The sequence below is a fragment of the Motacilla alba genome, chromosome 9, assembly GCF_015832195.1.
Source record: "Motacilla alba alba isolate MOTALB_02 chromosome 9, Motacilla_alba_V1.0_pri, whole genome shotgun sequence".
Classification (NCBI taxonomy): Eukaryota; Metazoa; Chordata; class Aves; order Passeriformes; family Motacillidae; genus Motacilla; species Motacilla alba.
In genome coordinates, this window is record NC_052024.1 from 13,004,126 (window position 1) to 13,016,541 (window position 12,416).

At 37.0% G+C, this 12,416-nt stretch overlaps 1 protein-coding gene across 29 annotated transcripts in view; it reads right to left on the reverse strand.

Annotated features, from left to right (window-relative positions):
- Positions 1-113: 113 nt before the first annotated feature.
- The window catches only part of DLG1 (discs large MAGUK scaffold protein 1), a 144,922-nt gene continuing 132,619 nt past the window's right edge, over positions 114-12,416 (reverse strand). For 18 of the 29 annotated variants that reach the window (XM_038146136.1, XM_038146127.1, XM_038146130.1 and 15 more), the window contains 7 exons: positions 10,898-10,933; positions 9,304-9,354; positions 7,787-7,888; positions 7,379-7,551; positions 3,753-3,862; positions 3,295-3,386; positions 114-1,842 (listed from right to left, as the gene is read on the reverse strand). In XM_038146136.1, the coding sequence (XP_038002064.1) occupies positions 1,736-1,842; positions 3,295-3,386; positions 3,753-3,862; positions 7,379-7,551; positions 7,787-7,888; positions 9,304-9,354; positions 10,898-10,933 (671 nt within the window). In that variant the 3' untranslated portion in view covers positions 114-1,735. The remainder of the gene's footprint in view (positions 1,843-3,294; positions 3,387-3,752; positions 3,863-7,378; positions 7,552-7,786; positions 7,889-9,303; positions 9,355-10,897; positions 10,934-12,416) is intronic. The other 11 variants (XM_038146134.1, XM_038146133.1, XM_038146135.1 and 8 more) reach the window with 2 other exon arrangements.

Genomic DNA, 12,416 nt, shown 5'->3' on the forward strand with positions numbered 1-12,416 from the left:
GTGTGGCCCCCAGTGTTTCTCTAACACCTGATTTCTGTTTAAAGTCTCAGTCAATTATTCTAAAGTGCTACAACACCTGCATTTATCATAATTAAAAACACACTTGACAAATATATTGTACAATAAAGTTTATTAGCTGTTCTCCTCTTTCTAACAAATGGAATGGATAGTGTTGATAATTCTTTACAAACCAAAGCTGATTTGGTTGTGTGACTGCCCATGACTGCCATAAATACATCCCTCTAAAAAACAATCAGTTGCAAACAAGCAATGGCAGGTACCAAATAATACGGGAATTTGAGAATTTCATTGTTGAAAGTTTTGGTACAAAGTATTCATAACATTCAGCACAGAAGTTTGTGCATTGCAAATGGAAGATCTTGTGCCTGTGCAATCCAAGACAAACACGTACAGAAAAAAAATATATCGTTGACTCTGAATTCTCCCTTTGGTTAAGACATGCATATTACAAAGGGGACAGGGGAAAACAAACACCCGGAATTGCGTAGAAAAGAGGAGAACTTGCATGTATTTTTTTCTTGTACTAATATTCCCTGGACTTCATGCCCAGCCATCACAGCCCATTTGATTTTTCCGTGATTAAGGAAGGTAAATTCTAATTTGTTTTTTTATTTTTATTCAAAACAAAAAGCTAGGAGTAGGTGGTAAAAGAAAAATATATATTTTATATATATATATTTATACGTGTGCGCAACTATGTAAAGAAAATAATTCCCATAGTTACAGAGTTTAGTTAAAGAAAGTTTAATATATATATATTTATTATAACAAAATAGGCAGTTATTGTGGGTAAAATATTCATTAAAATCTGACCCCTAAGAACACACACATTTTTAGGCTATGAATCATTCTCTCATTGCCCTAATGACCATCTCTGCAGCTGTTTTCTGAATTACTGCCAATGCAAATTTGGCATTCCTCTGAAAAATACAAGGTTTCCTAGCACCTAAACATATTTTTAGGCTCAAAAAGTGTGATGACCATTATCTATAAAGAATTTCTGTAACACACTATAAATAGTGTTTCATGAGGAAGATTAAAAACATTACACATCTTTGTCCCTAGCAATTTTATTGGCAAAAAATGAAAAAATAGATTATAAGAATATCCGTATGAAATTATGAAAATGAATATCCCTTTAGGAGTAGTAATGGGACTTAATGAAAATGCTAACTCAAAATTTAAAAGTTTCTTTCTAACTGCCTGGAAAGAAAAAAAGATACCGTGACAATAGGATTGAACTCAGAAAATAAAACCTGAAATTGATTGCCCTGACCAAACCATGCTATTAAAGTTAAGCGTGCAAAGTTACTCATAATTTACAACTTCCTTGAATACAACTTTTCTTTCAATTGTTATGAAATTTTAAAAGAATGTCTATAAAGCTTTTTTGAAAAATCTTTGAAAGTTACTTTCCCTTAAACATTAAGGAATTTTACCCAGCAATTCCCTCCCACCCCCACCCTAAACTAATAGCTGGTCAGGCCATTCCACTGTCATGTTCAAAAAATGGCAAACCAACAACACACAATAATACAAATCATTTAAACTAAGAGAGACACCAAATGTAAAGCATTATGGGAACTGCAGAATGTGATGGTTAGGGTATGAACCACGCTGGAAAGAACTAGAGGCAGGCTCCACTGGAAGGGCTTAAGAGTCGTCAGATGTAGTAGGTGATGTCAGTTAGAAAATGAAAAATAAAAATCTGTTTTCATAATTTTTCCTTTGCTGGAACCCAGATGTAAGGACCAGACTGTTCCTCTATGATCTGTTTGACTTGGTTGTAGATTTCTTCCAGAGTGTCTCCCTGGACAATAGCTGCAAAACATAATGTGGCAATCAGCAATCATCCCTCCTTGTTCCGTGCAGAAGCCAGGCTGCTCCCTCCCCTCAGAGGGGCAGGAGGATTTCTGACTGCTGAAGGAACAGACACCCTTGGACACTCCTGGTTTCAGTGCTGGACTGAAGCACAGAGTGGTACTGCAGGACACACAAAGCACTTCCCTGGGGACAGGGAACTCCCACTGTCCTACCAAGTATATACACACAACTGAGGAGTTTTTAACCTTTTCCTAGCCACACGTTCCAATTTGCCTAAGTCAATTCACATCCTCCAGTATTCTTTTTGGCCCAGCTTTGTGTTTCTAACACAAAGCAAGACAGTGCAGGGCTGTGTCCTCACAGGCTGGTGAACTCAGCTCTATCCTGAAGCTGCACAGCAGGCAGGCTGACCTTGAGATGTCTACCCAGCTCTACCTTTGCTTTTGGCTAAAAAATAGAGGAACTCGTGGAGTTTGTGGTCCAAACAACAGAGTCCAGTTTTATAGACAAGAGGCTTCCTTATACAGTTAAAAGTGCAATCTGTACTCCTTCCTGTCATGTTGGCTGATGTATTTTTGCCAAGGCTAGAAATTAACTAGAAATGAGCCAATATGGATGTGTTCTGACATATCAGAATAAAATATGGTCTGGTGAAAATGAAGATAAAGATTGAGCTGTTCTTACCAACACTTCAGCCTGGAAGAGCAATCACTGTGAGATAGCAACTTCATTTTAAATAGTCACAATCTCAGCGTCAGTAACCACCCAAGAAGTAAAGTTTAGCATGAAAGACAGTTTTGGAGGCAGGTCAGACTCACTCTTCTGTGCATTATCAGAGTAGTGCTGCTTCTGAGCTTTGCTTTCATGCAAATTTGTTCCCTTTTATTCCTACCATTCCATTCTTATCTCTTAAAAACCTTCTCCCCATCTGCAGCCCAGTGCTGTACTGCCTGTGGGAGGAGGCTGCTCCACTGTTATAGGCCAAGCATAATGTTCACAGCACAACAGCGCATGAGAAAGAATTAGAAATGTCTTTGCAAGGCAAATAGGCCATAAGCTTCAGCATCTTCTCTCCAGCTAAGTTCAACCACACCTCTTCCAAACCTCAGTAACCTCAAAGCTGAAGTAGGATGTGCTTTTCATGTACTTCAGTGTAAAGTTTAAGTCTGTGGAAACAGAACCTGCTGATGAAGTTGGAAAATGGCAGAAAGTCTTTGAGTTTTTAAAAGGTAAATTAAACTCCCGGTAAATTTTTGTTTATTTTTTATCTTAAATTAACTGATCAAAGTGAAATCAATGTAGAGATACTAAGATAGCTCTATACCTCAAAGTAATCCCAGATCATCTGAAAAACAAAGCTTACTATCTCAGTGGTTAGGCAAGTACTATTTTTACAGCAAGCCATAAAATTCAGACTCTGGCAAGTGAGCAGTCACAAGCAAAACACACCTGTGAAGTGTTCAGTAAATTCTTGCTCCAGTTTCGTGGCTCTCTCAAATGTCTTCCTGGCTTGCTCTTCCGTTAAGCGTTTATTCATTTCCCTGAAAGTGCAAATATTATAGCATTTTGAAACCAATATCAAATACTTGGAGTCTTTAAGGTTTTAAACTGCTGTTTGAATATTAATCCTAATAAAAGGATTAAACCCTAAAGACTCCAAGCAAAGACTGTAGTAGAAATGAGCTGTTCTGGCATTATGTTGCATGGAATTTAACACAATGGCATTTGCTTTCAAGCACTTTAATTTGGATTAGAAGCCTCGTCCTAAAGTCCCTAAACATTAAACTCAGGGAATTAAATATTATTTAAAACACAAACGTTACAATTATCTGCATATAACTTGCAGTTGGCTTTTCAAATACAACAGTCTCAAACAATTTAGCCTGAGGTACTTCACTTTTACTCACATGATATTTTCCACTGTTTTGGGTTTAATAAAAATGGAGATTGGGTACAGCTGGGCAATCTGCAACCTTTTGATCGCATTACCAGAAACATCAAGAATGCAATGTTTACCCTAAAAAGGGAGAGAGAAAGGAAAATGGCACTAAGCAAAGTTTAAGTCACAAGAGGCATAGCATAATAATTTAGAAGAGAAAACATGTCTCCACTGAAACCAAGAAAATGAGAGTATTTGCATCAATGATGCTGTGATTTCATCCCTTTGGCACAAGGTCCCCCAGTCTCCTCTGCTGGATCACACATCATTTGAGATGTTCCTGACCTTTCTTTCTTCATTCCTTTCTTCATCCCAGCTTGCAGCCCAATCAGCAATGCAGAACTGTACAGTGGAACAGCTGGACTACAACCACACCACCAAAGTTTTTTATTTGGCTTTGTTTTGGTACTAATTTGAGAATGCTTTAGGGAGGTGGCCATGTCACAGATGCGGTTTAGAGAGGGGCCAGATGACTTAACTGGCACACCTGAGGGAGTGCCCACCCCTGCTGGCAGGGAAATATGCCACCATGTGCACACAAGCCCTCTCCTCTCCCAGATACCAGCCAGTAAAAACACCACATTGGAGATGGTGAATGCAATTTATTTGTGTTGATTTATCATTCATCTCTTGTGAAACAAATACAACTTGACCATTCCTTGGGCAGCTGGAAGACAGTGTGGTAAGGCTGCCTTCCTCCTCCTCTTTATTCTCCCACTAAAAAGAATTTCCAGCTTCATCTCAAAGGCTCCTCCTGTTCTCAGCTCCTTTCATCTCAGATATGCTCATTTCCACCTCACACATTTTTATTTCTTTCCTTTCTGAGCAACATAGGATTAATTTTGCATATTGTCATTTTAGAAGAGTACAGGGGAAGAAGAACAGAAAACCACTCTTGGGTGACTACATTAAGAAAAACTTTTTCTTTATCAGGACACCAGTGTGCATTGGAGAAATCTGTGAGCCAGGATACAAACCCACAAGTACCATATAACCAATATGCTCATAACCAATTACTCATATCATACAACACTATTCCTGAACTCCTGAGAGATCACTCCTGGAAGAATGTCTGAAATTACTGACATGCTTCTGCTTCTTGGCAGAAGAAATAACTAGGATCATTTACATTGAATCCCCTTCCCAACAAAATCAGAATTTTATTTCAGGAATTTTTAAAGAGAAGTGTTCTTCCTACATGAACAATATGTGTGTCTGTTTGCTTTCAGCTGATGGTAGCTGTTTCCCAGATCCAGTCCGTGGGTCTGGATGCCAACTGGTAACATTTAAAAAAGGTGTCTGTATGTCCTAGCAGAGTATTTTATATGTGCTGATCTGTCCATGTCTTTAAATGTGGCACATGCTTTAAGAACTGAGAATTAAGAGCATTATTTAAAAAATTAAAAAGGACCAAGTAAAACACTATTTGCTGTGTTTGGCCCAACAGCTTAAGCCAGGAGCCAAAGGGTGGAAGGCTAGAGAGCCAGCACAGTACCTGTGCTGCCCTTACAGGATAAAATCATGACAGTTTATTCCAAATCAACAATGAATGTGCATTAACTGTGGCCTCGAGACACAGTTGTGAGGATATGAAATTTTTTTTCAAGTGAAGATTTGAAAGACAAGGAAAAGAAACACAAGTACATCCTGCTACAAGCATGTTTTCACCCAGGGAAGCTACTTTGCTCTTTGCACAGTGCATTTAGAATAATGTTTTATATATTTTAGTTCCTTCATTGCACTGCATCTGATTGAGAAGCACCACACAGCAGCCAGTGCCTTCTGTAACTGAACAAAAAGAAACATCAGAAAGCATCTTTAGCTGTGTCCATTGTGGGTAAGGAAATGAGAGAGACAGGGATCAGCTGGAAGCATGGGCAAATGAACACAACTGGAGGCTATTTTAAGAAAACTGTTTCTGGTTCTTTGGGGTAATAGCAGTCACTTCTGTTCTGTCTTCTCCTTAACTGATTGTAAAAAACTTGGAAATCGTCTTTTACATTCCAGCAATAAAACCCACTGAAAAGACTCATCTTTTCAACAAGATGGAAAAGAATACAAGGATGGGAATAATTTCAGATCAACCAGTTTGCAGCCCCTGATTTTGAAGTACAGTTCTGAACGACAGGCCATTGTTTCTCAGGAAAATAATGTCAGCTGCAACTCAGAAATTGCTGCATCTACCCAAAGTCCCATGGTGCCTGTGCAAGAGATTTGACTGTATGGAGACATCTGGAAATACTTTGTTCTTCGTGTCCATTTATGAAAGATTCATAGCAATTTTGTACCTTACTAATCCCAACAGATGGACAAAAGAACAGAGCCAATTTCAGATCCAGGATGGAACTGAAGGATTGTATTTGTGCTACCAAGTAAAGCAACTGCCAACAGATTTCTAATGTTTAAGCTATTCAATAATTTCATCATTTAACCACATATGATAGTTTCACAGCTTTGTTCAGCCTCCCATACAAAATATTGTTCATTTACTTGAACAATTCTGTAATTAATATTCTTTTCTTTCCTTTTCTCACTATATCCCACGGGGCCAGGTTCCATTCCATATGGTGACAACGACAGGAGAAGAAAACATCATCTGCCCCACAGAATCTCACTGTGTTTGCCCTGGTTTTGCTTGCAGTAAATTCAGTTGCCAGAAATAGCAATGCTCACCCATGTGGTCAAAATGGGCTACTGAGTTTTCCAGAGGACTAAACTACAGCCCTGTGGCACATGGATTACTCCCCACACTTATCCTCTGCACGTCCAGACTGACAGTGCCCCCACTTGTGAGTTCCCACCTAGAAAACAGCTGGCCCTTCTCTCACAGAGATCAGAGAATATTGGCTACTGTAAATGCACCGGATTTGTCAGCAGCAGAACAACACTCATCAACTCAACATGGAACATTTGCAAAAAATTTTCACCACACGATTTTCTTTAAGATAAGCACCTTATTCTCAGAAATACACTTCCCTTTTTCCACTTTTTTTTTCAGACAGATCAAGTTAACTTCAGTAAGACTTTAGAAATAATTAGAATTTGCAATAAATAGTTAATTCAAATCACTTTGGGATAGAAACAGTAAGGTTAACCTTCAAAACCTATGGGCAGTTATGGAAAAAATACTTTTAAAATTGAATTCTTTACATATACTCTCTTCCCTTTGTTAGCTAAAACCATGAGGACACAAAGAAGAACATTTTTGCAACAGTTTTCTTTTGCACAGGTCTATGTCAAAAGGATCCTCATATTAATTAACTTCACCAGCCCTACTCTTCATTAGTTAATGATCTGTGTATGTGAGCTAGGCTAATTAGCCTATAATTCCAGTTATTGCTCCTATATTCTCTTTAAATGAGAGGGCACATTATGGTTGCTCTTTTTCCAGAATTTAATCATGATGCTGTCATTATTCCAAAGCTTCATTATTTCCCTAAATGCATCTATGACAATACACTTTGTTTCTAGTCTTACACAAATTCCTTTGAAAGTCAGAATGCTCCTGATGGCTTCGTGCCGTTCTTCTCTTTGTCCCTGTCAGCACAGGCATATCATCACCTCAGCAAATGAACGAAAGTGGCACTGATTTACCTTTTCTGCTACTTCTCGCACTGATTGGACACTTGTTCCATAAAGATGATTATTGTACTGGCCAGCTTCAATGAATTTGTGATCCTGAATATCCTTCTCCATTTGCTCTCGAGAAGTGACAAAATGGTAATCACGTCCATCCACCTCATAATCTCGTTTTGGTCTGGTAGTATCTTTAAATATAAAGTCGTTTTTAAAGCAAAACAAAAAACAGTGACTTTTTTCCTGACAATATCCAAAAAGCTTCCCATTTATACTGCAAAATTGTCACAAAGAGATTGATATTAAGATCGGTATACAAAGTTTAAACAATATATTAACTTTTTTTAACCCAATGTACAGAGGATGTCTATAAAAATTAAGAGAAAAATCTAATCTAAAATTGCTTTAGTGTTTGCTGAGACTTACGTGGAACACATGAGCCAAATTTGTCTGGAAATTCTGAGATCAGGTCATCATTTATTCTGTCTTTCATGGGTCCCAAAACAATCACAGGTCGAGTGTAACTGACTAATAAACATAAAGGAATAATGTCAGTTGTATTTCATACGACTGTTAACTTTTAGAAGTTCATCAAAATAAGCTCTCTCACATAGCAATGATCTTAATACTTTAAAGAATATGTACTTCTAAAGAGAATAAAAACACACGGAAGAACATCACTCAATACCATAGTCATAGTAGGATGTTAGACTTTCACTCTCAAATCACCATTCTCAGTGATTAAAAATGAGTCTTAAATTATGAAGCCTTTGGGGAAAAAAAAACCTTCTCACAAAACTAACATCATAAATTCTAATGGAAAAATGAAAGAGGGGAGGTTTGAAAACCTTTTCAATTCAAAGAGGCACCTAAGCAGCAGCACAGTTCATAAAATTCTGTGTCTGTGTTAGAAGTTTCTTTTCCTCTAAGGCCACAATTAAGCACTCACAAAATGACTCAAATATAAATAGTTTCTGCAATTAACACCCTTACAAAATTAAGTGTAGTACCTTTTGAAAGTAGTTTAATTATTTATAACAAAGGGATTTTGGTTGAAAATTAAGTTTAAGCAGATTATGTCTAATCACACTGTAAGAACCTTTAAGACAATAATGCCTAAGTATGTTGCCACAATCGTGTCATTTCAGCAGTACAAATTTTAATTTTAGGTTCAATCTGTCTACACAAATAAGTATCAATGAATTAAAGTTTGGCCTATTAAATATATTTTAATTTGTCTCAGAGCTATTTCCTTTTGATTGTATTACTACATTCATAAGAATGTCTTGAATCCAGTATCTATTAACTTATTAATTAAGTAACAAACATCTTTGCTGTTTCTCCCTTTGTGAGCCCCTCTGGTGAGGGTAAACCATTCCACTGGAAATCAGTAAAAAACAATTTTTTTAAATGCAAGTGTGAGAAAATATTTTCTCCTAGTGATTTCCATTTCATTAAATTTTACTTTTTTTTTTTCCCCTGGGAAAAATCCCTTGGCAATTATTAATGAAACTGGCCATATAAGAAAACCATACAGAAATGGGAGACTGATTAGAGACATTTCAGTTGAGGTTGGTAAATAGACAAATGATCTATGCACATGCTTTTTGCTGTGATAGAAACAGTGAGAATGCTAAAGCAATGTGAAACAGAAGAAAACTATAATTTATGAGGTTCTCAGTGACAAAACTCTTAAGCATACTGTACTTTCCTTCCACAGTATAAACCACACAAGAATTATTGAAGTAACACACCTTTGGATTCTGCACTAAATAATTCAGAGATTTTATTTAATAATTTATGCCTTTATGATTTTTTCATTTGAATATCATTAAGTTTCAACTTTAAAAGGGTGAAGAAGTTTATCCTGGTGCTTAGTACATAAGGGCATGCAAAGCATTCTAACAATTCAGATTATTTCATACTCAGCAAGATCTACAAACCTTCTTGTTGATTGACTGGTTCATATGACAACACATATTCCTCCTGGCCACCTAAAATGTAAAGGCAAAGGCACATCAATACATTTTTTTCCTAAAGGAACATATTTCAAGGGAGTCATTCCATGGACTGTGATGATACAGACACTGCCCAGCAATATGCATTACAATGATACTGATGAGGGACAGCTTTCAGAGCGATGAATTCTAGAACTCACACAGCTAAGCCAAACACCGAGCTTTAAAGCATAAGACACAGAGAGCAGAAATAAGTCCTGCTGTACGCTGCCACGGCAAGCTGACATCCAGCACGAGAAGAATTTTCAAGCATTGCTGAGGTGCTGTTCCCACGAGTCCTGGAGGCAATGCATGCATGCTGTCATTCACTGCTAGAGCAATGCCACCTGCACTGGGAACGCTCCCCACACTCTGCAGCCAGCATTTACAAGAACATTCTTCCATCTTTATACATGGCTGGAAACCGTGTATGTCAAGGTGTACAGATCTTCTGTTAACCTGATCATGAATTGGCATTTCCATAAACATCTTCAGCCACTATAATTCTACCAAGAAAGGTATGAATGTATATACTAAACGACTACTATTTTAATTAATTTTTAAAGACGAAGTTGAAAGCAAATAATGCTTTGGATTGTTCTCAGCTCCAGGAAGCACATTAGCAGTGAATGAAACTAAAATAACTGAATCTTGAATTTTGACAGCTGTAGGCTTTTTAAATGTTAGTGAAAGCATTTGAAATATACCTCAGTTGCCATCTCTCTAAAAGATTACTTCTAGTTTAACATGATATCTCTGAGTAAAATTTCTTTCAATGAAATCACTAAAAATTAACTGTGACAGCAGAGAATTTATAATTCTGAAGACACAAGCTCAAATTACATGACATTGCTTTCAACTGAAGAAAATACAGTCCTCCAATATTTCACTTGTCTAGTTTTGGAACATTCTTTGATGTTCATAAGCCATACTTAACACAGGCAAAGGAACGTGCCAAGGCTACACCACAGTTTATGTAGAAACAGAAGGCAGATGAAGGCTTTTATAAATGTATATAGAGCTTCTATACAGCTATTCTCTATTTCAAAGAAAATGCAAAAGGATATTTTAAATCGAAATGTTACCATTTCATTAACAGAAATATTTCTCTTATTTTTCAATAAATTTGCATTCAAACTGTCCTACATCAATACATCAAGGAAGACTTTAATTTCCTGAATTGTTGCAAGTGAGGAATACCTTAAGACAGACACAAAACCATGCAACCTGTACATTTTAATATCTCAAAAAGTTACTCATGCAAATGGATTTTAGAAGGACAGTATATACTTTCAGAACCCTTTTTAGGCTAGGGAGAGGAATAGGGAATCACCAACTATCAACTCATCTATGAAAGATCCAGCTCACATAGAATTAGATACTTCTTTGGAGAAGTCACATTGCTATAAGGTCAAAGGATAGTTATGCAAACTACTAAAGAGATAAGAATAAGTAAAAAGCATCCCCTGATTGAGGGCAAAAAGTATATATTGTCACTGCTTTTCAATACTTTGGAAAAATTAGTATTAATAGAATGAACCTTTTGAACACCCGTACTCATCTGTAATCAAGATAACTTTCATATTAGACAGCAGTAAGAAGAAATTAAAAGAATATTTTAATAAAAAGTGCTCGGAATTACACATTGAGATAAACAAATCCATGACATTCATAATAAAATCATGGCTTCTCAAGTAACAATAAAGTAAAAAACTAACTAGTAGTACCAATAACGAGCTTTAAATGTAAATGAAGCTAGCTCTCAGAAAAACCTTGGAAGTGAGGGAAGAGAGGGAAACAGCAAATTTATGAAGAAATAGACAGTTAGATAGTTTTAATGGTGTGTCATTAAAAACGATAAAAACTGTTTTAGCTGTTTATCAAAGGCAACTTCCACATGTGCTCAATTCTGTGTTATTCTCAGGGAACACAGATGCCTCCCTCCATTAGTTTCTTTTCAATTACAGTCTGCAACACCACCAGCATTTTGCATACATGTTTATACATTCTCTCCTTCAGTGTCATCATCTGGAAGAAAGTATGTGGCTCATTACCTCTGAAAAGATCGATAGCCCAACAAATATATCTGTTAATGAACCACCTTCCTTATTATCCTGACATAAATTAGGTGTTTCTGCAGTGCCCATTACACAGCAGGCAGCCAGGAGCTGAGCACTGAACCACTGCATGACTTTCACTGCTCCTTCTTTTCGTGTTTCTCTTCAAATCCTCCACTTTCCTCTTGTCCTGCTCTGCTCTACCATGGCTTCCAGGTCTAGACTGCAACCTTACTGGGGAGCTGTTCACTGGGAATGAACAGTGGGATTCCAGTCCTTGCTGTGGTTTAAGACATGTCCAAGCACAGCAGAGCAGCACCATGCAGCCTATTACCCAGCATGAGCACAGAGCGCTGCTGCAGCTGGGGTAATAGTAACCATGACTGGAGCTTATGCTAGGGGTAAAAGCAAACTGAGTGTGGCATTTAGAAGACACTTTGTCTCCAGAAAGAGAGAACCAGCATGCTGATTTATCAAAACTGACTCCAGCACTGAATGTGTGTCGTATGCTTTGAAGACAGTTCATACTAAGCACCCACACTTGACAAAATAAATGAGCTGAAAGCAAGGGTAAATACATGTTTGCTTATCTGTACTTTCATTGAAGTATATACATATTAAATCTGAGTATCAGTTGTAGAAAACTTTAGGTACTTACAGCGTTATTTAACAGATTACACAGTTTGGTTACACTTCCAGTATTAAGGCTCAGCTACATATAATTATATTTGTCAGCATTGAATTTACATTTAAATTTAACAGATCTAGCTAGCTTGTGTAATTTTTTAAAAAATTAGATTCAAATTAAGCTGAACTAAAAAAAAAATCACAGACAACAATAAAAAATATCCATAAAGGAGGTTTGCAGCGATTCTAGGGAGTTTTTTAAAAACAAAGACATGGAACAATTTGCAGTACTCCACCAAATACACAAATACAGATTTCTCCTGAAGCTGACTGGGAAGTTCTATTTAACATGTAAATACCCAGAAAAGACAGACA